The 26952-nt window shown below is 41.5% G+C and overlaps 1 protein-coding gene across 3 annotated transcripts in view; it reads left to right on the top strand.

Moving 5' to 3' along the window:
- Positions 1-17464, top strand: part of bbox1 (butyrobetaine (gamma), 2-oxoglutarate dioxygenase (gamma-butyrobetaine hydroxylase) 1) — a 188583-nt gene extending 171119 nt beyond the window's left edge. For all 3 annotated transcript variants that reach the window (XM_078221036.1, XM_078221038.1, XM_078221037.1), the window contains exons 6-8: positions 2564-2760; positions 13342-13508; positions 14756-17464. In XM_078221036.1, coding sequence (XP_078077162.1) covers positions 2564-2760; positions 13342-13508; positions 14756-14916 — 525 coding nt within the window. In that variant the 3' untranslated portion in view covers positions 14917-17464. The remainder of the gene's footprint in view (positions 1-2563; positions 2761-13341; positions 13509-14755) is intronic.
- Positions 17465-26952: the final 9488 nt, after the last annotated feature.

Here is a 26952-nt window from a genome sequence, read left to right as displayed (position 1 = left end):
ACCATCATCCCGGTACCAAAGAAAAGCCAAGCATTGTGCCTTAATGACTGTCGTCCAGTGGCTCTGACAACCATCATTATGACGTATTTCGAAAGGTTAGTCATGGCACAAATCAATTCCAGCCTCCCGGATTGCCTGGATCCACTACAGTTCACTTACCACCACAACAGGTCCACAGCAGACACCATCTCCCTGGCCCTGCACTCAATCCTGGAACACCTAGATAACAAAGATACCTATGTCAAACTCCTATTTATTGGCTACAGCTCAGCCTTCAACTCCATTATTCCTACGAAACTCATCTCCAAACTCCATGGCCTGGGCCTCAGCTCCTTCCTCTGTGATGGATCCTGAACTTCCTAGCCCACAGACCACAATCAATAAGGATAGGCAACAACATCTCCTCCACGATCATCCTCAACACCGGTGCCCCACAAGGCTGTGTCCTCAGCCCTCTACTATACTCCTTATATACCTATGACTGTGTGGTTTTCAAGTTTATTGATGTCACCACCATAGTGGGTCGGATCTCAGACAATGACGAGAGTACAGGAATGAGATAGAGAATCTGGTGAACTGGTACGATGACAATAATCTCTCCCTCAATGTCAACAAAATGAAGGAGATTGTCATCGACTTCAGGAAGCATAGTGGAGGACATGCCCCTGTCTACACTTGGGGACAAATTAGAAATGGTCGAGCGCTTCAAGTTTTTAGGTGTCCAGATCACCAACAACCTGTCCTGGTCCCCCCATGCTGACACTGTAGTTAATAAAATCCACCAATGCCTCTACTTTCTCAGAAGACTAAGGAAATCTGCCACAGGAATGTCAACTACGACTCTCACCAACTTTTACAGATGCACCATACAAAGCATTCTTCCTGGTTGCATCACAACTTATTTGGCATCTCTTCTGCCCAACACCGCAAGAAACCTACAAAAGGTCGTGAATGTAGCCCAATTCATCACGCAATGGTGCAAACAGGACTGGAGTATTACCATACTTATCCAAATTAAGGGACACCACCAGGTGTGCACCCAGCCCCCTAACATCCAAAATCAGTCCACAATCTATAAATTTGGACTAAATTGCCAGCACTTGTACAGATTCTTGTGTCACCTGCAAACTTGTGTTGCATTGCACGCCTAATATTAGAGTTAGCTATGAAAAAAGATCATCTGGGTCATTTATCTCAGACCTGTTTGTGGAGCTTGCTGTACATAAATTGGCTGCCATGTTTATTATGTCACCACAATGACTACACTTTAAAAGTACTTCATCATTTGTCAAATGCTCTGGGGTGTCTTGAAATCCTCAGCAAGGTGTATGGATTTGTCTTCAAAATCAAACTCCAATAATAGAGACAGATAATAATGAAATTCAAATCTCATTTTTGCTGCTTTGAAGTTGATGTGACTGTACTCTAATGCAAACTTCCAAAATAGGCCGATACTTCAGAACTGATTTGCTGAATGTAGAGAGTAAGATCCTCTGGCAAAGAGGATCACCTGTGCTGATGGCCTTTGTTAACATTTGATTTTTGATGAGTTCATTGACAAATGTGTCCTCCTCTGGAGATGCCATGTTCTTAGATACTGTTAAATATGTCCATTTCAGTAAAAATGATGTGAATTATGTTTGTAATGATATTAGCAACTATCATTTAGGAATATAATGGTTACAGTGGATATTGTAGATATGGTAGTAATTTTTGTATTGCAACAAAAATGAATTGTCATACACTAGTAGTAAATAAATAGTATAAACACTCTAAATATAAGTTTAAAATAAGCAACATTCTTTGTTAGTTTGTGCTAATCAATATGACTATCACCAATATCAGTTACCAGTGTTCTCCAGGAAATCGAAGAGATAAGGTCCAGTTATTCTCTCCACTGAAGCTACCAGAATCCTTAGTGTTCAGGATTCTTCTGTGGCCCCACAAAGAGTATGAGTTGTTCCCACAAAGATTGATTTTAACTCTTCCCACCCGATAGAAACCAGACAAGTGTACAATTGAAAATTGAAGGGTGGGGCAGTGTAATAAGCTCCTTTCCCACCCTGGTCAAAGACACCATAGCTTGAGCCAAGGGGGCAAGGCCACCGGTCCAAAGTCAGGATGTAATTACTATTTCGACTAAGCCCAAAAGTGGGAGGAGTGTTGCCCTCAACTGCCAGAAACAGGAGCTAGGCTCAGAAGCAGAGACATGTTCATCAGTCAAAAATGCTTCTTTATCAATTTTCTTGGGTAGGAGCCAATCCATTTTAAGTGCTGTTAATAGTTTTATACAAGAAGGTAAAATTTGAAGAAGTGCAGTCTGCATAAATCACCAACTTGCCTCTCCCCACCTCCCAAGGCAATCTCTAACTCAACATCCTGCTCATGAAGCCTGTGGAACTACTACTCAGCATCTTTTGCCTTTTATATTCCTATGAATTCCACACAAGCAAAATGTACAACAATGCTATTATTTAAAACCAAAGTAAACTGTGGCAATGTGAATGTATCCTCTCTTAAATGTGTCGTAATGGTAAAAATTTATTTGCCTCTTTTGTTCAAGCTTCAACTTCTTCACTGCTTAAAACCGGCAGAAGTTGGAGGTGAAACAGAGATAGTGGATGGATTCCATGTGGCCAATCAACTCAGACAAGTGAATCCTGAAGCTTTCCGACTCCTCACCTCAGTTTTGGTCAATTTCACAGACACTGGGGTTGACTGCTATGACTTCGCACTTCAATCCAAGCATAAAATCATTGAGTGAGTACAAAAGCGAGCAGATGACATAATTGCATCCACATTTCTAGCATGCCAATGTTTCTTCAAAAAGTGAAAAGTCCTAGATTAGAATTAGTCTTTTCCCCCTCAGCTAGTTCACTGCCAAAGAGGTGTCAGAACTACATGTCCACCTGCCAAGACTCCCATTAAATATTCACAGCCGGATCCTGGTGCAGTTGAGGCCCTCTATAAGGAGACATACCTCTGGCGTGGAGGGACCACTAAAGGCAAATCTGGTCCTACTGCAGCATAAAATTGGCTGCAACACCTCAAAGAGGCAGGCCAGCCATGAAATGATTGCCAACATTTATTTACATTACTGTACTGGGTGGGAAGACTATTAGAAGTCTTCCTATTTAAGGAAAGATATACTTGTATTGGAAACCATTCAGAGAAGGTTCACTAGGCTGATTCCTGTAATTATCGTATGAGGAAAATTGGAGCTGGTTAGATGTATACTCATTGGAGTTTAGAAGAATGAGAGGTGATCTTATTGAAATTTGACAGAGTAGATGCTGAGAGGATGTTTTCCCTTGTGGGGGAATCTGGAATGAGGGGGCACAGTTTAAAAATAAGGGGTCTCCCATTTAAGGTGGAAATGAGGAGAGATTTCTTCTCTCATAGGATCATTAATCTTTGAAATTTGCTCTCCCAGTGAGCAGTGGAGGCTCATTGAATCAATTCAAGGCTGAGTTAGACAGACTTTTGATCTACAAGCAAGTCGAGAGTCATGTGAGGCAGATGGAAAAGTGAAGTTAAGGCCACTATCAGATAAGCCATGGTTTTATTGAAGGGAGTAAGAGTTTTAACAACACCAGGTTAAAGTCCAACAGGTTTATTTGGTAGCAAATACCATTAGCTTTCGGAGCGCTGCTCCTTCGTCAGATGGAGTGGAAATGTGTTCTCAAACAGTGCACATTTGAGAGCACATTTCCACTCCATCTGACGAAGGAGCAGCGCTCCGAAAGCTAATAGTGTTTGCTACCAAATAAACCTGTTGGACTTTAACCTGGTGTTGTTAAAACTCTTACTGTGTTCACCCCAGTCCAACGCCGGCATCTCCACATTATTGAAGGGAGGCAGAATCAAGTGACCAAATGTCCTACTCGTGCTCCTACCTCTTATGCTCTTTCTTATGTTTTGACACCAGCTGGCTGTAGTCTGGAAGGAAATCCAAGCCACTGTCTCTCCTAACCCGGCAGCATGAATAAAAATATTCCATTGATAAATCATACACCAGGGCTGTCTGCTCAACAAATCTGCCAAGTCCAGTTATTATGCTGAGGTTTCCTTGTTCTTGGCTCTCCTCCTAGTTTAGATGTCTTGTGGTAATAGAACATTGTGCTTCTAGGGGAGTGGGGAAGGATTGTGTGTAGACCAAAGTTCAGCAGTGGCAATGTATTATAATAACTTGCTGGAATGCAGGAACAGGCCTTGATTTCAACTCTGGTGGAAACCAAATCAGGGGGATTTAAAATGAGGACAGCGACTTTCCCTCTGTGACCCGCTACCTTCGTGGGCAGGATACTCAACCTATGTTGGCAGGGTCTTGGTTAAATATGTAGATTTTGTTGGAGGTGTCAGCAGCAATAGTTTCCCCATCATGCCATGTCGAGAGGACGTTGAGATCTTTGCAGTGCCATGTCTACTAAGCATGATGAAAATGTAGCACTTTTGTTGAAGATCCAGCCTGGATGTGACTTCTCCAACATCATAAAGTAGATAAAAACCAACCTCTCTAAGAAAAAAAACCAAGCCTTTGTTAAACCACTAATATCTGCATTCAATTACTTTGCCTCAGCCAAATTTACAAGGGAAGAGTCAAGCTACTAAATTCAAACACAAACATTTTGAGGGATGTGTCAAATATGTGGTTGCCGAAAGCTTTTTCAAAAGTATTATTTAAACTTGTTTGCTCTGGAAATCATTTCTCAGCTTGACCTCTTCGGAATGGAGAGTGTGCCTTGGGAGCTTGGAAGGACAGGGAAAAGAACTGTGACACAAAAATACACAGCTCAGCAGAACATTAGTGGTGTTTAGAAAAAAAACACTGGAAACACACAAACATATCAGGCAGCATCGATCGAGAAACAATCGTAATGTTTCAGGTCAATGCCCTTTTATCAGAACTGGGAGCAGTTAGCGATTTAACAGTATATAAGTCAATACTTTATTGCAAGAGGATTTGAGTACAGGAGTAAAAACATCTTGCTGCAATTATACCAAGCCTTACTGAGACTGCACTTGGTGTGTTGTGCAGAGTTTTGGTCTCCTTATCTAAGGAAGGATATACTTACCATAGAAGGAATGCCATGAAGGTTCACCAGACTGATCCCTGAGATGGCAGGATTGTCATCTGAGCGAGGACAGATTGAGGAGACTGCCTGTATGTACTAGAGTTTAGACGAATGAGGAGTGATTTCATTGAAGCATACAAAATTCTTACAGAGCTTGACAGGATAGCTGGAAGAAGGATGTGTTTCCTGCCTGATGGTCTAGAACCAGGGGACACAGTCTCAGAATAAAGAGCAAGTAATTTAGACTGAGGTTAGAAGGACTTTCGTTTTGTTTCTGTTAATTAATTAATGGAGAAAATACCCTTCCTGTTGTTCAGTATACTGGTTGCTTACCAAGTAATGCTTAGTTAATGTTGATTTTAGTTTGTTACAGTAAAAGTTTTAAAATGTAAAATCTTGAGTTTTCTTTCTATTGTTCACTGGGAAAACTTTTAAAAAGAGATCAAGTCACTATGGCGATTGTAACAGTATACAAAACACTCTGCCCTCGACCTCCCTCACTCCAAATACCTTTCACCTATCACTCATGCGCTCATTAATCTACATTGGCTCCTAGTAAGTAACATCCCGATTTTAAAATTTTCATCCTTATTTTCAAACATGAGACACGAGAAACACGTGACACAAGAAATGGTGGTGTGGTAAATAGCGAGGAGGAAAGCCTTAGATTACAGGATGATATAAACAGGCTGGTCAGATGGGCAGAACAGTGGCAAATGGGATTGAACCCTGAAAAGTGTGAAGTAATGCATTTTGGGAGGTCTAACAAGGCCTACACAATGGAATACACAATGAATGGTAGGATGCCAGGAAGTACAGAAGACTAGAGGGACTTGGGATGCATGTCCAAGATCCCTGAAGGCAGCAGGACAGGTAGATAAGGTGGTTAGGAAGACATATGGGATACTTGCCTTCATTAGCCAAAGTATAGAATATCTGTGTGAGTTCCTTCCAGGATATTCTGGTTTCCGTGCTCAGTCCAAAGATCTGCAGGTTAGGTGGATTGGCAGTGCTAAATTGCCCCTTAGTGTCCAAAGATGTGTCGGTTAGGTGCATTAGCCATGGTAAATGAGTGGGGTTACAGGGATTGGGCAGAGGGGAGGGCCTGGGTGGGATGCTCTTTAGGAGATTTTGTGCAGACTCAATGGGCCAAATTGCCTCTTTCTGCACTGTAGGGGTTCTATGATTCCATAAGAGCAGGGACATTATGATGGAGCTGTGCGAAATGCTCATTAGGATACAGATAGAGTACTGTGTGCAGTATTGGCCACCACACCAAAGGAAGGATGCGCCCGAAAATGGGTGCAACTTGATGGGAAAATTGGGCCCACTGTCTCTTTTTCTTCCTTGAAGACAAACATTTATCAATTTTCCTTACTATCTATTTCATGGCTCTGTGTCATTATTGTTTCATAATGTTCCTGTGAAGCTGCTGAAACAGGCATGTCCTTGGTGGAAGGTCTTTTGACAACGACAGTTGCCAATGAGTGGTGTAAAATGTGCAGTGAGCCATTCTATCCAGAATGGACCCACTTAAAATCTACTCCACTGTCTCACCTCTACCAATATGTGGCAATAATGAGAGGCTAACATATGGACAGCAGCTTGGTTGATTTAAAGGTGCTGTTTAAATTCAGGTTGTTGTAGGTCCATACAGTTGTGCAACGGTGATTAAACTCCAAAAATGTTTTCTAAAGTATGGTTTAAATTAGTTTGATAACTCATGTATGGCATAAAATGTAATAAGTTCAGTGTTAGAAAGTTTCAAGATCACATTGCAGTGCCCTTAGTGTAATAGATGCAAGTGTTAATATAGACAACATAATCCCTCAGGTTTAACACTGTCAGATTTCCCTAAAAACCACCCATTTACAAAATTCAGACAATTTAGACTAGTTTGCAATCAACTCACACCATACGAGGAAAGGAACTAAAGAAGCATAAAATATTGGTAAATGACAATTAAGCAAGAAAAATATCCTGCTGTCAATTATTGGGGCACTGAGAACTTCAAAAATTCAGTGTTACTGCCATCTATTGGTACAATGCATTACTGCAAATGTCATCTCTCATTATTGCCACCTATTGGTAGAGGTGAGACAGTGGAGTAGATTTTAATTGGGTCCATTCTCGATGGAATGGTTCACTGTACATTTTACACCACTCTTTGGCTACTGTCATTCTCAAAAGATCTTCCACCAAGCACATGCTTGTTTTAGCCAGTAAGCCTAGCACGTACATAGGACTTGAATTGCAACCAAGCAGAGTGAGCAGCACCTCAAATGAAGCCCCAAAAAGGGAGCTTTAAAATAATTGTTTGATAAGGTTGCAAGGAGCAGTGCAGCTTGGGCTCCACAAGAATAATATGCAGCGACGCTCTCCCAAGTATTCACATTCAGATGTGGCTAAGATGCATAACCACATTTTATTAGCTGCCTATATATTGATGATAGACCAATGCAATCCATCACCACTCTGGATTTCGGCTGTGAGTACCTGTGAAGGAAAATGCAGTTCTTAAAAAGCAGACAGCAGCTTTCAGACATGCATTTTGTTTTTAGTGGTTGAATAATGATTTACGGGTGCATAGAAGTGCATTAACATACTAATGGCATAATAGATCAGGGTGTGATTAGGAATACTTGGTGTGGATTAGTTTCCACACCAGTTGTCACATGTATTAGTATACAGCGAAAAGTATTGTTTCTTGCGCGTTATACAGACAAAACATACCATTCATACAGAAGGAAAGGAGAGAGTGCAGAATGTAGTGTTACAGTCATAGCTAGGGTGTAGAGAAAGATCAACTTAATGCAAGGTAAGTTCATTCAAACGTCTGACAGCAGCAGGGAAGAAGCTGTTCTTGAGTCGGTTGGTATGTGACCTCAGACTTTTGTATCTTTTTCCCGACGGAAGAAGGTGGAAGAGAGAATATCCGGGGTGCGTGGGGTCTTTAATTATGCTGGCTGCTTTGATGAGGCAGCAGGAAGTGTAGACAGAGTCAATGGATGGGAGGCTGGTTTCCTAGTACAGAAAAAAATGATGTGCACTGTGAGTTACCACAGATAAATCAATTGGGTTATGATGTGGTACACAGGAACAAAACCTTGAGTAGTCTTACTGTGAACAGTTCTGGGCAGCATACCTTAGGAAGATGTATTGACCTTGAATAGGAAACTGAGTAGATTTACCAGAATGACCTGGACTCCAAGGATTAAATTATGAGAACAGATTATATAAAATATGGGGAGAGAATAGAGCCAACAGAGCTTCGTCAGCTCTGATGAAGGGCCATCAAGTCTCGAAGCGTTGGCTCTATTCTCTCCCCACAGGTGCTGTCAGACATGCTGAGATTTTCCAGCATTTTCTGTTTTTGTTTCATAAACTATGACTGTATTAATCAGAATTTAGAAGGTTGAGGAGTGATTTGATTTAAGTTTGGGTTTTAATTACCCTTTCATGGGATGTTGATTTGACTGATAAGGACAGCATTTATATCCCATCCCTACTTGCCCTTGAACTGAGTATTCTATTATGTCATTTTTATGCCACTGTACTTTCATGTCATGGCACAGTGGTTAGCATTGCTGCCTCAGAGTGCCAGGGACCCAGGTTCAATTCCAACCTTGGGTGACTGTGTGTGGAGTCTGCACGTTCTCTCCGTGCCTGCGTGAGTTTCCTCCAGGTGCTCCAGTTTCCTCCCACAGTCCAAAAATGTGCAGGTTAGGTAGATTAGCCATGCTAAATTGCCCCCTCAATGTCCCAAAATGTGTAAGTTTGATGGATTAACCATTGTGAATGTGCAGGGTTATGGGGATAGGAAGGGGAAGAGGGCCTGGGTAAGATGCACTGTCAGATCGTAGGTGCAGGCGCGATGGGCTGAATAGCCTCCTGTAGGAATTCTTTGATTCTATGATTTCACAAAGCGGTTAAGAGTCTGAAGTCACAAATAGGCCAAACCAGGTAAGGACAGCAGATTTCCTTCCCTAAAGGATATTCGTGAACCAGATGGGTTTTTACGACAATCGATGATAGTTTTATAGTCACCATTACTGAGACTTACTGACAATTCCAGATTTGAGTTTAAAATTCGGCCGGCTACAATGATGGGATATAAACCCATGCTCCTAATGTGTCAGCCTTGGCCTCTGAATTTTTTTTAAATTTCAAAAATATACTTTATTCATAAATACTCTGAAATAAACCATTACAGAAACAACATTTCCAATCATTACAAACAGTGCAAAAACAGTCATATTTACAATTTCCGTAACTTCAATATTTTACAGTGCTCAGTTGCAAGACATTGCATACATTCCAGTTCAATTCTTTAACAAACTATACACATTCCTCATATTTCACTCTGTGCTGTTTTTACAGAGTTGCACACATTTACGCAGTCCAAGGGATTTTTACAGTTTGGTCTGCCTTGGTTGAAAGGCTTTAAACGGTGGCCTTTCCCCATTGTGCCTTTCCGGCAGCTGCCCCAAGCTTGAGAGCATCCCTCAGCATGTAGTCGTGGACCTTGGAATGTGCCAGTCTGCAACACCCGGTTGAGGACAAATCTTTGCACTGGAAGATCAGCAAGTTCGGGCAGACCAAAGAGTGTCCTTCACCGAGTTGATGACCCTCCAGCAGCAGTTAATAGTTGTCTCGGTGTGCATCCCTGGAAACAGCCCGAAGAGCACAGAGTCCTGCGTCACCGAGCTGCTCGGGATGAACCTCGACAAATGAACCACTGCATCTCACTCCAGACCATCTTTGCAAAGGCACATTCCACAAGGAGTGTGCGACCATCTCATCGCCCCCGCAGCCACTTCTAGGGCAGTGTGCGGTTATGTTGAGACCTCGGGCATGCATGAAGGATCTGACGGGAAGTGCCCTACTCACCACCAGCCAAGCCAGGCCTTGGTGCTTGTTTGAAAATTCTGGTGATGAGGTATTCTGCCAAATGAGACTGACAGTCTGCTCAGGTAACCATCCGACAGGATCCACCATCTCCTTTTAAGAACATAAGAAATAGGAGCAGGAGTAGGCCATCTAGCCCCTCGAGCCTGCCCCGCCATTCAATAAGATCATGGCTGATCTGTTTTCCCTCAGGGACTCGAGGACATTACCCGCTGACCACTGCTTGATCGCCATGTGGTCAAAGGTGTGTTTCTGGAAGAATTTCTCCACGAAGGACAGGTGCTGCTACTTGGAGCGTTGCATGGCAATGTGGCCAGGCCCATCCTCCACAACACTTGGGACAGGTAGAACCTCAAAAGATAGTGGCGCTCGGTGTTAGCGTACCGAGGATCTACACACAGCTTGATGTAGCCGCACACAAAGGTGAACATTAGGATGAGGGCGGCGTTGGGAACATTTTTCCCTTCATCCTCCAGAGATTTATGCATCGTTTCCCTCTGGACATGATCCATCTTAGATCTCCAGATAAATTTGAAGAATGCCCGGGTGACTGCTGCTGCTCAGGACTTGGGAATTGGCCAGACCTGCGCTACATACAATAAAACAGACAGTATCTCACACCAGACGATCAGGTTTTTGCCGGTGATAGAGAGGGAGTGTTGCTCCCAGAAGTCCAATTTCTGCCTTATTTTGGCGATGCACTCTTCCCAGTTTTCGGCGCACGCCCCCACCACTCCAAACCATATCCCCAGCACCTTAAGGTAGTTTGCCCTGACGGTGAAGGGAACAAAGGATCAGTCAGCCCAGTTCCCTAAGAACATGGCTTCGCTCTTGCCCCGGTTGACTTTGGCTTCCGAGGCCAGTTTGAACTGCTCACAGACTTGGAGAAGCCTGCAAACAGACAACGGGTCCAAGCAGAAGACCTCTGAATTACTCATCCAGTGACATCACCATCATCTCCCCACAAAATATTAAAGACTTCCACTAGCCTTTTTATGAAAAGGTGCTTCATCCCTGAAATGGTCTTGCACTATTGTTTTTTTAAGAAGGAGGTTTGGCACTAATTTTTTTTTATTTCAAAAATATACTTTATTCATTAAAAAAAACTCTCAAATAAGCTATTGCAAAATGACGTATCCAATAATTACAGACAGTGCAAAAAAAAGTCATTTTTACAGTACTACACGATGCTTATTTACACGACATTACATTCATTACATTTCAGTACTTGAAACTATATACATACATCAGGTTTTACTGTGTGCTGTTGTTTTTCAGATTAGCACACAGTTGCGCAGGCCGAGGGTGTTCTACAGTTACCCGGCCCTCGGTCTGCCTCAGTTGAAAGGCTTTACACGGTGGCCTTTCCCCATTGTGCCTTTGCGGCGGCTGCCCCAAACTTGAGCGGGTCCCTCAGCACGTAGTCCTGGACCTTGGAATGTGACAGTCTGCAACACTCGGTCGAGGACAAATCTTTCAACTGGAAGATCAGCAAGTTTCAGACGGACCAAAGTGCGTCCTTCACCGCGTTGATGACCCTCCAGCAGCAGTTAATATTTGACTCGGTGTGCGTCCCTGGAAACAGCCTGTAGAGCACAGAGCCCTGCGTCACCGAGGTGCTCGGGACGAATCTCAGCAAATACCACTGCATCTCACTCCAGACCTTCTTTGCAAAGGCACATCCCACAAGGAAGTGTGCGACCGTCTCATTATCCCCGCAGCCACTTCGAGGGCAGCGTGCGGTGATGTTGAGACCTCGAGCGTGCATAAAAGATCTGATGGAGAGTGCCCTTCTCACCACCAGCCAAGCCAGGTCTTGGTGCTTGTTTGTGAGTTCTGGTGATGAGGCATTCTGCCAGATGACACTGACAGTCTGCTCAGGGAACCATCCGACAGGATCCGCCATCTCCTTTTCTCTCAGGGCCTCAATGACATTACATGCTGACCACTGCTTGATCGCCATGTGGTCAAAGGTGTGTTTCCGGAAAAATTTCTCCATGAAGGACAGGTGCTGCGCTACAGTCCACCTCCTTGGAGCGTTCCGCGGCAGTGTGGCCAGACCCATCCTCCACAACACTTGGGACAGGTAGAACCTCAAAAAGTAGTGGCACTGGTTTGGCACTAATTTTAAGACAATGCCCTTTTGTTCTGGATTCCCAGAGAGAGGAAATAATTTTTCTGTACAACAGTATCTGGTGGTTGTCACCTTAAGATCAGCCTTACTGATTGAGGGTCATGTAGTTTAAACAGCCAATCAACAACCAGTGTGGGGAATCTCTCTAAGGAGAGGAGTTATCTTGGTTGGAAAGTGTGCACTATGGACTAGCTCGAAGTATGCAATTAATTAAGCAATCCGGAAACACAATTTAAGGAGCCTCCAGGAGTACGTCTCCATACTATCAGATTCCTTTTATCATTTTAAACAGCTCAATTCACAGAATTTCTACAGTGCAGAAAGAAGCCATTCAGCCTATTGACACTGCACCGACAACAATCCCACCCAGACCCTATCCCTGTAACCTGACGTATTTACCCTGCTAATCTCCCTGAGACTAATGGGCAATTGAGTGTTGCCAATCCACGTAATGCGCACATTTTTGGAGTGTGGGAGGAAACCGGAGCACCCAGAGAAAGCTCACGCAGACACGGGGAGAATGTGCAAACTCCACACAGTCACCGAAAGCCCACAATCGAACCCTGGCACTGTGAGGCAACAGTGCTAATCACTATGCCACCATGGCATTACACAATCCTCCAACCTTCTAAACTCAAGTGAATACAACCCCAGTTCAAGCAGTATTTTAAAATTCATATACTGTTGCATTATTTCATTTTGCAACGTGTTACTTTCATAATTAAATTCTCAAAAAAAAGTAGCAAAATTATTTTTCAGGATTTAAGAAATATCTAGAGATATACTACCGAAGCTTTGCTCTTGGGGTAAGATGCAAATACTGTAAATCGAATCCAAATTGCAATAAATAAAAAATCAAATCAAGCTATCAGTATATGTGGATTAAATATTTATTTGGGATATCCAATTTGAACTTCAAGGGTCATGAAGAATTCATCATGATCAGTTAACACTCGTCTAAACTTGTCAAGAAAATAAAATTACATTTTAATTTAGATGTTGTTCATTTTATCCTCAGAATCAAATCCTAGAGCTGTTAAATGCTTGGGTCATTAATAAATTGCCTTAATTTAGTGTGCTTATATCTGTGGGAAAATGTTGACTACCAATTCCAGAATTATGAGCTAAGAACTTATTTCACAAAAGCAAAAATGAAATGGTCTATTTGAAGAGATTCCAGTGCAGCAATTCTAAAACTTTCTTTTCCCCCTAATTTTCATATAGTCTGGATCATAATGGAAAGGTTGTTCAAATTAACTTTAACAATGCTACTCGGGACTCAGTCTTTGATGTCCCTGTGGAACTTGTGCACCCATTCCTTTCTGCTCTCAAGCAATACGTGGAACTTATGTACAAGCCAGAAAACATAGTTACCTTCAAGATGGAAGCAGGTGAGTTTACCCTGACAGTATCATTTTAAATGCTGCATTCTTTAGTAATCAATGCTGTACAGTGGGACGGATGCTTCTTCTTGTGGGGCATTCTAGGATGAGGGGTCATAGTCTTAGGATAAGGGGTAGCAAATTTAAAGCAGAGTTGAGTAGAAACTACTTCTCCCAAAGGGTTGTGAATCTGTGGAATTTGCTATCCCAAAGTACCGTGGATGCTGGGACAGTCAGTAAATTTAAGGAGGAGTTAGACAGATTTTTTAATTGGTAATGAGTTGAATGGGGAGAAGGCAGGAAAATGGGGATGAGGAGCATATCAGCCATGATCGAATGGTGGAGTGGACTCGATGGGCCGAATGGCCTAATTCTGCTCCCATATCTTATGAACTTATGAACATCCAGCGTACTATCCAATAAGCAATCCATGGGGCCTCCAAGAGTAGCACCTTCAAATCATGAAGTACACAATCCTGTTGCTTGCATGGGTTCAAATATTTAATCACAATTTTGAAAAGTGCTAACCGCAGTTTAACTACAGGGCACAGTTGAAGAATTGCAGTTTCTTTGGAGAAACATGGCAGTCCATTTTAAGACCTTGCCTACAGAAAATGTCACGCCATTCTCACCTGGTGGCATTTCATCTTCACTGACATTGAAGTCATCCAAGATTCCTGTTGGTAAAGATGCCAGTTTAAATCTAGAGCTCGAGGCCCTTTGCGATCATTGGCAGCTTAACAGGAATTGAACTAAATCTTATAGAAGCCATTTGCACACTATCAAACCTAGCCGGGAGCAATAGAATAGCTAGAAGATATTAAGGCCGCATTTGACCGCGTGTGGTGTTAAGGAGCCCAGCACAAATGGAGTCAACTGGAATCAGAGGGAAAACATTCCATTTGTTGGAGTCATACCTAGCACAAAGAATGATGGTTGGAGGTAACCCCTCTTCATTTAACCTAAAAATACTGACTAAAGAGGAGAGCCAACAATATTTCAGTCTATATTACTTGTTTGTGAGATGATCAAATAATTTCTTCCATAAAACCATAGAATCCCCACAATGCAGAAGGAGGCCATTCGGTCCATTAGTGAGAAAGATAAGAGAGACAAACCCCAGTGAGCTGTATGGGTGAGATGACAAAAAAGTCATGAAACACTACCTGTTTTTTAACTTTAAGCAATCGATTAGGAACTGGAACGTTCCTGTATAGATTTGCACTTAAAGAAACAATGCTTTTTTTTGATTGCAGGTGATGTACTAACCTTCAATAACTGGAGGATATTGCATGGCCGTCGGGACTACATTTCTGCTGCTGGTTCTGCTCGTCACCTGGAAGGGGCATACGCAAACTGGGATGAGGCTATGTCACAACTTCGTTGTCTAGAGCAAGCACTGCACGGCAACAAATAGTAGATGTGAAAGAGGCTTTAACAGACCTGTTCATCAGTGTCAGGAAAGTGATTTTCTGCATTAAACAGTAATTCTTAATGTTTTAAGAATGCATGCCACAAATATGGGAGAAACATGATCTTTGGGTTAATAGCTATTTGCATTCAGGAGCAAGGAAGTGTGAGCATTTCAAAGGAGTTCACTTAGGGCGGGTTTAGGGCGGCACGGTAGCACAGTGGTTAGCACTGCTGCTTCACAGCTCCAGGGTCCTGGGTTCGATTCCTGGCTCGGGTCACTGTCTGTGTGGAGTTTGCACATTCTCCTCGTGTCTGCGTGGGTTTCCTCCGGGTGCTCCGGTTTCCTCCCACAGTCCAAAGATGTGCGGGTTAGGTTGATTGGCCAGGTTAAGAATTGCCCCTTAGAGACCTGGGATGTGTAGGTTAGAGGGATTAGCGGGTAAATATGTGGGGGTAGGGCCTGGGTGGGATTGTGGTCGGTGCAGACTCGATGGGCCAAATGGCCTCCTTCTGCACTGTAGGGTTTCTATGTTTCTAAATTAAGCTATAATGTCTAGGAAAGATATATGGCTAAGAAACAGGTGCTGAGTGGTGTTTGTTCCCTTTAAGATGCACACCTGTGTGGTCAAATAACAGTCCATCAAATGTCACACACTTCATCCTTGCAGCCGTACACATCCTGATGGTTAAATTAGGCTTATTGACTCTCTAGACCACGGAGCAAAGAACTAGTAAACTCCCTCACTACAGGACATTAATGACAGGAGCCAAATCTGACATGAGTAATGAGGGTGGAATTAACAGCCAAAATTCATCCTGTCAGTTGTTGGAGGTCAAAGTTATGTTGCCTTTTTTGCAACCTGTGCACTGACTCCTCTACCCACCATTTCCCTCCTGCCCAACCCTCCAGCTGGTGGCCTCCCTCGTTCCGCCCTCTCTAGAACCCTTGCTCACAGCGAGGGTTGGGGAGAGGGAACCACTGAGCGGAACGGGGGTGGTGATTCAGGAGAGGGCGAGTCAGGAGAGGTGGCTAGCTGGAGTTAGGTAGAAACTTATCGCAATTGGGGTGAAATCATAAAATGCAGTGAGCCATTCAAAATTCCATTGACTTCAGCAGGACCATAAAATCCCACACATTGTAAGTTACTAAGAGGATTTTTGCAATTATTAATACTGACCAACTCATTCTGCTGGAGCTGACTTTGTAGAATTATTAAAGGAAGATTGATCCCAAAGATATTCAGCACACTAAAAACACAGGGGCAGTTCCAGGGAGTTTGCAAAAAAATGTTTTGGATTCATAGCCAAGATCGCCAACTAATAATGCAAAGGTTCTTGAGAGGTTATTTCATGGGACATTTTAAACTGTACACTTTCCAAATGCTAAATTCACTTTTATATGCATTGTGAGAGATGGTTTATTTTAAAAAGATTAAGCTATTTTCATTGCTATTCATAACAGGTTTCAATAAAGAAAACACGCAATAAGGTGAAAAAAATTGCCTTTTGCACATTTTCTATCATTTAAAAGGCAAACTTCCTCAGCTCTTCCTAACTTGAGCTCGGGCAATTGAAACAGAGGATTCTTGTCCAATCTTGAGCCATTGCTACCAGTTCAACTTTCTTCTGTCAAATAATTAAAATACTGTGACAATTTTTTTTAAAAGCCAAACAAATGTCTCTCCCATGTGTGGTAGTGTAGTGGTTATGGCACTGAACTTAAAACAAAATTGAATTCAGTAAATCGGTTAGTTCTAGACTTACATGTTAGTGTCAATGGCTGGGTGACATTCTTTCATACTGATGGTACATTTTAAAAGATGAATGTAACATTTTAAAGCTTAATAAACACTTTCAAAAATCGGTATAGCTTTTTTTATTTCTACTGCTGGCGTACGTCCACACATTGTCTTGACATTGGTGCAAATAATAACATTTATTCCACATATGGGTGGAAATAAATTATAGGGAACACTGGGACCAAGCATTCCTGTTTTGATCTATCTCAGAGGTATGTTTTAACAATTGATCATTGGTTAGTTAACTGAACCAGTTTGGAAATCTGGAAAGCGAACTGCTATTTGGAGAACATGTATTAGACATCTTCCCAGATCAACAGATTAATTGGTTATTTACCTCATCGCAGTGTAGGATGGCTGCGATATTGTTGTACACAACAGTTAGAGTACTGTATTCCAAAAGTGGAGTCCTTCAGGACATACAGTAAGTCAAACTTAGAAGCCTCAAAAAATAGTCTCTCCAAACACCAGGGTCCAGTAGAAATGTGAACTACCGGTATGGATGGTTTACATCTTTGTCTTTCATTACATCCCATTCCTGACATTGACCAGGGGTCAGTTTAGCTCAGTTGGCTGGGGTTAGTGATGCAGAGCAACGCCAGCAGTGTGGGTTCAATTCCCATACTGGCTGAGGTTATTCATGAAGGTCCTGCCTTCTCAACCTTGCCTCTCACTTGAGGTGTGGTGATTCTCAGGTTAAATCACCACCAGTCAGCTCTCCCCCTCAAAAGGGAAAAGCAGCCTGTGGTCACCTGGGACTATGGCATCCTTAGAACATAGAAAAACTACAGCACAAACAGGCCCTTCGGCCCACAAGTTGTGCCGAACACATCCCTACCTTCTAGACCTACCTATAACCCTCCATCCTATTAAGCTCCATGTACTCATCCAGGAGTCTCTTAAAAGACCCTATTGAGTTCGCCTCCACCACCCCTGACGGCAGCCGATTCCACTCGCCCACCACCCTCTGTGTGAAAAACTTACCCCTAACATCTCCCCTGTACCTACCCCCCAGCACCTTAAACCTGTGTCCTCTCATAGCAGACATTTCCACCCTGGGAAAAAGCCTCTGAGAGTCCATCCGATCTATGCCTTTCAACATCTTATACACCTCTATTAGATCTCCTCTCATCCTTCATCTCTCCAAGGAGAAAAGACCGAGCTCCCTCAGCCTATCCTCATAAGGCATGCCACTCAATCCAGGCAACATCCTTGTAAATCTCCTCTGCACCCTTTCAATCTTTTCCACATCCTTCCTATAGTGAGGCGACCAGAACTGAGCACAGTACTCCAAGTGGGGTCTGACGAGGGTCTTATATAGCTGCATCATTATCCCCGGACTCCTAAACTCAATCCCTCGATTGATGAAGGCCAGCACACCATACGCCTTCTTAACCACCTCCTCCACCTGTGGGGCCGATTTCAGAGTCCTATGGACCCGGACCCCAAGGTCCTTCTGATCCTCTACAGTACTAAGAGTCTTTCCCTTTATATTGTACTCCTTCATCCCATTTGACCTGCCAAAATGGACCAGCTTACCTCACCATTCGCTACATGGGTTCTGCACTGTGTGGACGTGTCTTAAACTCCAACGTACCTTTGTGACAATGGCCATATCACTTGCTTGATCTGTTACACTCAGTTAAAAAGTGCCAGTAAGTAAAACATCCATTTGTTGAGTGAAAAATTGATGACTACTTATGAGAGTATAGCATGTTGAAGGGGGCTGGTTTCGCTTATACACTGGGTTAATGCATTGGGGGCAAAATGAATCAACTTCTACACCACAATCTAGGGTAAGCACAATGTAAAATGAAAGTACTTTTTTTAAATGCTGTATATAGTGACAAAGCTGTATAAGTTTTAAAAAGTACAGAATCAAGTATGGCAACAAATAGGAATACGTATCAAACATATGTTGCAAATGGAAAAAAAATCAAAGTCCTACGAATAAAAAGTGCTCTATTTTCCAACCTGTTCGCAGAAGTCAAATTTAATGTTTGAAAAATTAGTAGCTGATTTAACCAAATGAAAAAATGCGATGAACTGGTAAATTAAACATCTGTCTAAAATGTATAAGCCAAGAGAGAAATTTCCAATTGCTCCTTCAAGCACTAAAGCATCTCAAAGAAGTGATATTGAGCTGAATTGACAGTTCATCCTGGGTTTCATGCAATCATCTTTCTCAAATGGAGGTTCCGGTAGAATTGGTGCCAGTTTGATCCAGTTCCGAATTGATGGCACTGTACAGCATGCCAGTAAACTACAAAGGGTCGTGAATGAAATCCAGTCCATCACTCAAACCAACCTCCTACCCATTGACTCTGTCTACACTTCCCACTGCCTCGGGAATGCAGCCAGCATAATTAAGGACCCCACACAGCCCGGACATACTCTCTTCCACCTTCTTCCGTCAGGAAAAAGATACAAAAGTCTGAGGTCACGTACCAACCGACTCAAGAACAGCTTCTTCCCTGCTGCCGTCAGACTTTTAAATGTACCTACCTCGCACTAAGTTGATCTTTCTCTACACCCTAGCTATGACTGTAACACTGCATTCTGCATTCTCTCCTTTCCTTCTCTATGGTTTGTCCGTATAGTGCGCAAGAAACATTACTTTTCATTGTATACTAATACATGTGACAATAATAAATCAAATCAAATAAAAAATGCGGAGCTGGTAAATTTAACATCTGTCTAAAATGTATAAGGCGAGGAAGAAAATTTCAATGGCTGCTTCAAGCACTAAAGCATCTCCAAGAAGTGATATTGAGCTGAATCAACAGTTCATCCTGTGTTTCGTGCAACCATCTTTCTCAAATGGAGGTTCCGGTAGTATTGTTTGATCCAGTTCCAAATTGATGGCACCGTACACCATGCCAGTAAAATTGGTGATCTTGCCGGTTGTACTGACCCAGGCAGTAGTGCCGGTGGAGCTGACTCGAGTGGATGAATGTTTCCAGTTGAACACCAGTCACAAGCTGGATTTATTGCTGTATTTCAGGCTCGAATGAGGAACAACCCATGTCAATAATTAACTGAAAGCATGCAGGCAGGTATGTGTGCACATGTGTGAAGGTGCTCTGGATTAAAAAGCAGAATTTGAGGTTATATCTCCATATATCCAGACAAAATACTCAAATAAAAGTTGGAGTAAAAACTGTGCAGATTTTGTGGAAAATAAAAAGGGCCAGACACATCTAAATACAGTCACTACACAGTGTTTATAATTGACAGAAGACAAAATATTCAGAATAAAAGTTTGTTGTACAAATTTTAATCAGAGAAAATGGGGAACAAATACATAATTAACACATTTCACTGCTTGCGGTTGATTTTGAATAGCTTTTGATGTTTTGTTTAGATTCCTGATCTTTTCTGTGATATTGTTCAGCCTCACAAGCTGTTTGAAGACTGCCTCCTTGTGTGCAGTTGATGGGTGAAGCATGCTGCAGATGGGCAGAGAAGAGAGACAAAATGAGCAATGACTTATTGAAACTTTTAAAGTTGTAACTAAAATCACAACTAATAGATAAGGGACATCGATGATGGAAAGATTTAAACAGAAAACGCGATCAAAAACAGATCATTTAAAATGAATGCAATCTAAAAAATAGTGCTTTCACAACTATTGATCTTCCTCAGTGAGAGTGGGGGTTTTGCCCTGAGAGGGTTATCATCAGAGTTAATGAAGATACCTTCTCCGTTAGATGGAGCTGTCCCTGAGAAAGCGGACCTCCATATAATAGTAGCCAGGAACTTGACAAATAATGAGTGGGTCCTCTGGCCAGTCACGGAGGTTGATTGCCGCTCAGTGACCTTGATCATGCCCTGTGATTGCACCTGTGGGGAAAAGCATCTGTATCCTTTGTTGCAATCCCATTTGATGTTATAACTGGACAGAAAGATCCCAGAATGGAACCCGAGCTCAAAAGACTGTAACTTTAGCTTATTTTTAGAAAACATGGAGGAACAGAGTCACAGGACTGCTAATTAGTGTTAACAACAAGAAAAAACATTTATTAAACATTTGAAGTTTGATTATCATACAATACTCCTTTCCTTATACTTATCTTCGTGAATATACGCAGATTTTCAGGTTAACATGGGTTACACAGTATATCTTAGGCTATAATGGTCTCAGTAATGCACAGGTCCCTTTACAAACATAGGCTGGCTTTGGTCAGACATAAATCCACTCAGGTTCAGAGTAGTGTATGTGGATTTCTCCTCAAAGCTTCCCAGATGATTCTTATACCGAGCGCCACCTTGTTTCATTGGACTCCGGCTTCCACACAAGAGATTTCAAATCCCACGTTCAAAAAGACACATTTTCAAATATTTTTTTAAAATAATGCTTCCCTCAGCTGCTCTCATCAATGTTTCACTTCCAGGTTTTACACCTCCCCCTTCAGGCTTCCATTGTCTTGTCTATGTGTAACACAAATTCTTCACAATTGCTTTATCGAATCCCAGACTATATTAAGTTGGCACCAAACTTTTGATTTATCTCTGAAGTCTGCTTGCCCATTTAAATCTAGGTAGTGCAGCTGTCTCTTTAACTCAGAACACTTTACCTGCTTTTCCCTTGAATTCTCCTGAACATTATCTTGTTCAATTTCTTGGTCTCTGTTCACTTTAACTTCAGTCTTCCTATGATATTGGCCCATAACTTCCGTCCTGCACATGCACGGTGGGACAATACGGAAGTCCCGACTCATGGACTTGCGTGCTGAAAGCATGCCAAGTTTAAACTTCCAGTTCTGTCTTCGCAAGCTGTGGGATTGAAGCGCTGCGCTGAAATTCCTCAAAGCAAAGCCCTAACTTCCTTTATATGCCCTGATGACAGGTGAGTATTTACACTTACTTATTTTCACACTTTTTTTCTGCTCTAGCTGCAGTGAGTAGAGACATTCTAAGAGTGGGTTAATTTTTTTGTATTAAAAGATGTTTAAAATATGTGTAATGCACAGAAAGTGAAAGAAAGTGTCTTTTTTTATGATATACTGTTAATTCCAGTAAAAAGTATATTTATGCATATCAAAGTGGATTTGCAGTCTCTGGAAAAGTCTGAGCTAAAGTCCATTTGGATTTTGCTATGTATTTTAAGCAGTGTTGTCTATCCCAATTTTAAGAGTCTCCCTGATGCAATGTTGAATCTTAGAAGCTTCTTAGTGAAATTAGTTCTCCATTTGCAGTGGGAAGAATGCAACTTGATTAGTTCAAATGCTTCAGGAAAATGTTGAAAGTACTCCTGTAAGCTGATGTGAACTCACTATCCCATTGTAAATGTAGAACTCATTTCACCCCAAATCTTAAGAGCTTGTTACATATAAATGTACTTTTTACTGGAATTAGTCTGCCATGACAAAGTTGTGAAAAAATTAATCTTTCACTTTCTGTGCATTACATATATTTTAAACACCTTTTTAAAACATTTATGAAAAAATTAACCCACCTAAAGAATGTTTGCTGCCTCTACTCACTGTAGCTAGACCAGAAAAAAAAGTATGTAAATAAGTGTAAATACTCATCTCACATCGGGGCAAGTGATGGACGTTAGGGAGAGATTACAGCGCTTCAATCCTGACAGCTTTACAAAACCGAATCGGAAGTTTTAGCTCAGGGTGCTTCCTTCTCGCATGTCCATGCATCGGAATTTCCATTTTGTCCTGACGCACATGTGCAGCGCACAATCCACTTAAGTCGAGATTCGGGCCAGAGGTTATGGGCCATTAAATCAGATGGATCTCAGTGCAGGGCAATTGCCAATGGCAAATTTGAAATTCTCAGGCATGAGAATTCTGGATGAGTTTGGGAGGCGGGTGGGAGGTTTTCCCAACGCATCTTTGGGCTCCCCGGGCCACTTAGACATACTGCCCTGAGCTCAGAAGCTACTGGCCAATGTTTCATTCTTGCTCCGTCCCAGTTTTTTTCTCTGATTATGCCCTTTAAGAACTCGGAACATTTTTATACCTGAGAAAGCACTACATAAATACAAAATATCACTGGACCTGCTGGACACTTCATAAACTTACTTTTCAACATTAATTGAAAGATGTTCCTGACCACTTGTTTAAAATCATCCAGAGAGTGAAGATCTGTGCAAACCCGTTTGTGGCTGAACTTAATATGATCCCAGTAGGCAGTGCTGTCAATGTGTACTCAATTGCACACTTCGTTACACAATCACAGTTATCACATGTCACAGTAAAGCAGCAGCCGAGATATCTTATCACCTTAGATACCATTTCCAATGCACCTTCATTTCAATTGGTGTGCAAGGTCTAAATTTATTACTACTTAAATTTAATCTGTTCCATCTCAAAGGGATAGTTTTACTTCAATGAACTGAACAATGCTTTGAGACCCCGTTTGGTCTACAATATAAAAGGTAACAATGAGAATTAGGCAGACAACACATTTATTTAGCACCTTTAATGTGATGAAACACACCAAGTTGCTTCACAGGAACATGATAAAATAATTATGACACTGAATCACAAAAGGGAATGTTAGTTCAGATGCCAATAGCTTGAACAAAGAGGTAGGTTTTAAAGACTGTTCTAAAAGAAGAAAGAGAGGTGGGAGAGATTACAAGTCGACAATTCCACCGAGTGTATTACATGTATCACAATTGTATTGAACTACCTGTTAGGGTCCCAGACCAGAACCCCAAGTTACATTAGGAGGCCAGATTAGACCCCAACAATTTTTCTATTTTGACATGAATATGAGAAAGGGATGCTTTACTCCAGGAATAATTCCACTGACAAAGTAGGGATCTTTTGTAGTAAAACAAACTTTATTTAATAACACAGTTTCAATATAACTAACAAATGTAACTATTAATAGTTGAACAATATTTAGAAATTTAAAACAACTTTAATTTCTAACATCACTTTTTCAGTTCCAAATAAGCAACATTCCTCTTACAAACTTAAATGCCACTTTAAAAACAGTTAGCAACAATAAATATACTTGCCATAATAAGTGCAGACATTCTTGAAGCTTTCAGAAAGAAAATGAATTTCAGAGCAGCTTGCAGAAGCCTCTGTGTTCAAACAATTCCCAGTCAGATCTTCAACTCTAAACTGCTTTCTGTGAAAGGCTTTTTCCTGCTCCGATAGACCCAGCTCTGCACATTAATCACATGACCCTGTCATCACTCTAATCAGAATTACCAGGGGAACTTAAGTAAACAGTCTATTAACTCTACTTAAAATAAACACTTGCAAGGTTGAAATGAGTAATTATCCTGCTATCCCAAAATTAGTGCTGCATTCCCCCTAGACATATCAACTGTAGCATAAAGCTAAATTTTTAAACATCCCCTTTAAACCCAAAAAATGCAATATACATATATCCATATCAATTGCACTGCTATCATTATACACCTCAGAGTCCAACATGATCTATGTCGAAAACTTGATTATCATTGCACTTTTAGTGATGGCTATTTTGGAATGTTGTAACATTCTTTCAGATATCTTATGAATAAAGTATATTTTTGCAAAAAATACTTCCACCGTCTCTAAGATCCTTTAATATTCTTGTTGCAGAATAAATACATGAATAGGATGGAAATAGAGGGATATGGTCCCCGGAAGGGTAGGGGGCTTTAGTTCAGTCGGGCAGTATGGTTGGTGCAGGCTTGGAGGGCCGAAGGGCCTGTTCCTGTGCTGTAATTTTCTTTGTTCTTAAAATGTAGGGTTATTTACTGAAAAAACAGTAGTTGAACTTATGACTATAAATCATAAAGGTATTTTATCCTGAAATTCCCGGTTAAATATAAAAACTTACATTTGCACTCAAGCTATGACTTCAATTTACTAACTCTTGTTTGAATTCTTTACAATCACCTTATCACAACATGAAGTCAATTGTTCCCACCTATATTTAGCTTTCAAAGAATGAAAAATACAGGGCTGCTCTTTGTTGTAGAAAGATAACGCACAGTTAAGACATTGTAAGAGATCTCTGGTGGAGCGGATCCACTTTAATTCGATAAGCCGCCTTACAATTAGGTTGGAAGTAAGCGAGTACCTCCCCACAGACGCACATTAACCAGTTACTTATCCAAGCAAAATGATTGGAGATAAATGTGGTGCCCGTGAGCTGTGAGCAGGTTAGGGATGAATGAATCCAGTCCGAGCCTGTTTAATTCCATTCAGTCTGTGCTAACACACTCTGCTGAACATAAAACTAATATATTTATGAGTCTGCTGCCTTCATTATGTTAGTTAATGGAGGTCAGTTCGGCTTCAAAGTTGGTCGAAACCCAACTTCTAAAATGTTCAATATGATCCATCCTAATCAGGAATGGAAATTTGACCCTTCCCCACTCCCACCCCCCACCTCATAAACCAAACTGACAACTGGTTTAGATGCATTCTCATGCATGGCCTGGCAAAAAAAAACATAGAATCACAGAATCCCTGCAGTGCAGAAAAGGCCATTTGGCCCATCGAGTCTGCACCAATTCTGTGACAAGAGTATCTCACCCAGGTCCTCTCCACTACCCTATTCCCGTAACCCCACACATTTACCATGGCTAATCTATCTAACCTACACATTTTAGGACACTAAGGGGCAATTTAGCATGGCTAATCCACCTAACCTACACATCTTTGGATTGTGGGAGGAAACCAGATTATTTCATGCTGAAATCAGTCCATACAACCCATAAAATCCCAATAGAAGTTCTAACAGTTGGACCTCTATTATGTATATTCCCATATTTCTTTGTTAACAAAACTATACCCACATAATGCGGAAGAACAAACTATTATGGATGCGATTCACCGTACAAGGTGCTTTTGGCATGCCATTCTACATTGCCCAAGCTGCACTGGTAGTATTCTTCATCCAACAACAACTTGTCTTTATATAGTATCTTTGACATAATAAAATGTCCTAAGGTCCTTATGGGAGCATCATAAAACTTTACCAGTACTAATGATATTAGATCAGATGACCAAAAGTTTGTCGTAGAGAGAGGTGTTAAGGAGCGGCTTAAAAAGAAGGAAGGAGAGAGACAGAGTGACATAGGGAATTAATTTTAAAGCTTAGGGTCAGGCTGAAGATAGAGTGGTAGAGTAATTAAAAATCAAAGATGAACATTAGGGGAGAATTAAAAGAACGCAACTATGACAACGCTGAAGAGAGGGAACTATTAACAACATTGGCTAACATATACTTATGTAGGAGCAACTTGGAAGTTCACTTAATTTAAATTATACTGCAAATAAAATCTATTTTTTGTAAATTGAATTTTTACATGTTCAGAGAAAGCACGCCTCCCAAATCTCACAAGAATGTAACCGCGACTTGCAATAGCATGGCATTGCCACAAGGTGTCAGCGGTTGTGTCTTTAGTGAAATATTTTTCAGTCTGGAATGTGAATAAAATGGGGCAGAACTTTAGATTTCAGTAGAATATTATGCTCCATTATATAATGCTATAGAATATTCCTGTCATTATAAAATAATGTAATATTTTGACTATCATAATCAGTGTTATTGGAGAGTCATTATAAAATCAATCTGTTCTCATAGCTGTCACATTATAATCAAATTACTGAGGTCTGACTTGTGACTCTTTTTTTGCAGTTTTTCTATCACTATTTTTAAATACACTTTAAAAGAGAAACACTGGGCTCAATCTCCAACTGTTCCAGTATCTCAACCCACAAACTGCGCCGTTTAAACTTCTTTTTAGAATCCAGATTAATCTCAATCATATTACACCCAGCAACATCCTCTCTGCTAATTCTCCCACAATCTGGGATCCCTCTCAACTCCCTAAAAAAATCACTTTTCCTCCTTCCAGTGCTCCCCACATCCATAAACTCTCCCCTACCCTAGTTACACCAATTCTCTCACTTTATCTCAATCACCACCTTCCCTAACAACTTATAAAATCCATTGACTAACCTGCACATCTTTGGAGTGTGGGAGGAAACCGGAGCACCCAGAGGAAACCCAAGCAGACACGGGGAGAACATGCAAACTCCACACAGACAGTGACCCAAGGCCAGAATTGAACCCGGGCCCCTGGTGCTGTGAGGCAGCAGTGCTAACCACTGTGCCACCGTGCCAACCTCATTGTAAAATTCCTCAAATACAGTGCTTCGTTGGGGTCCTTTATTTAAAACTATTTGGCTGGATTTTGAAGGGGTGGGGGGGTTTAGGGGGGATGGAGGGCGATGCCTGGCTTAACCAATGATAAAAGTCTGCCC

This window comes from Mustelus asterias, chromosome 9, assembly GCF_964213995.1.
Source record: "Mustelus asterias chromosome 9, sMusAst1.hap1.1, whole genome shotgun sequence".
Lineage (NCBI taxonomy): Eukaryota > Metazoa > Chordata > Chondrichthyes > Carcharhiniformes > Triakidae > Mustelus > Mustelus asterias.
The sequence above is the reverse complement of the archived record's forward strand: the minus strand, read 5'-3'. Positions and strand labels throughout refer to the sequence as shown.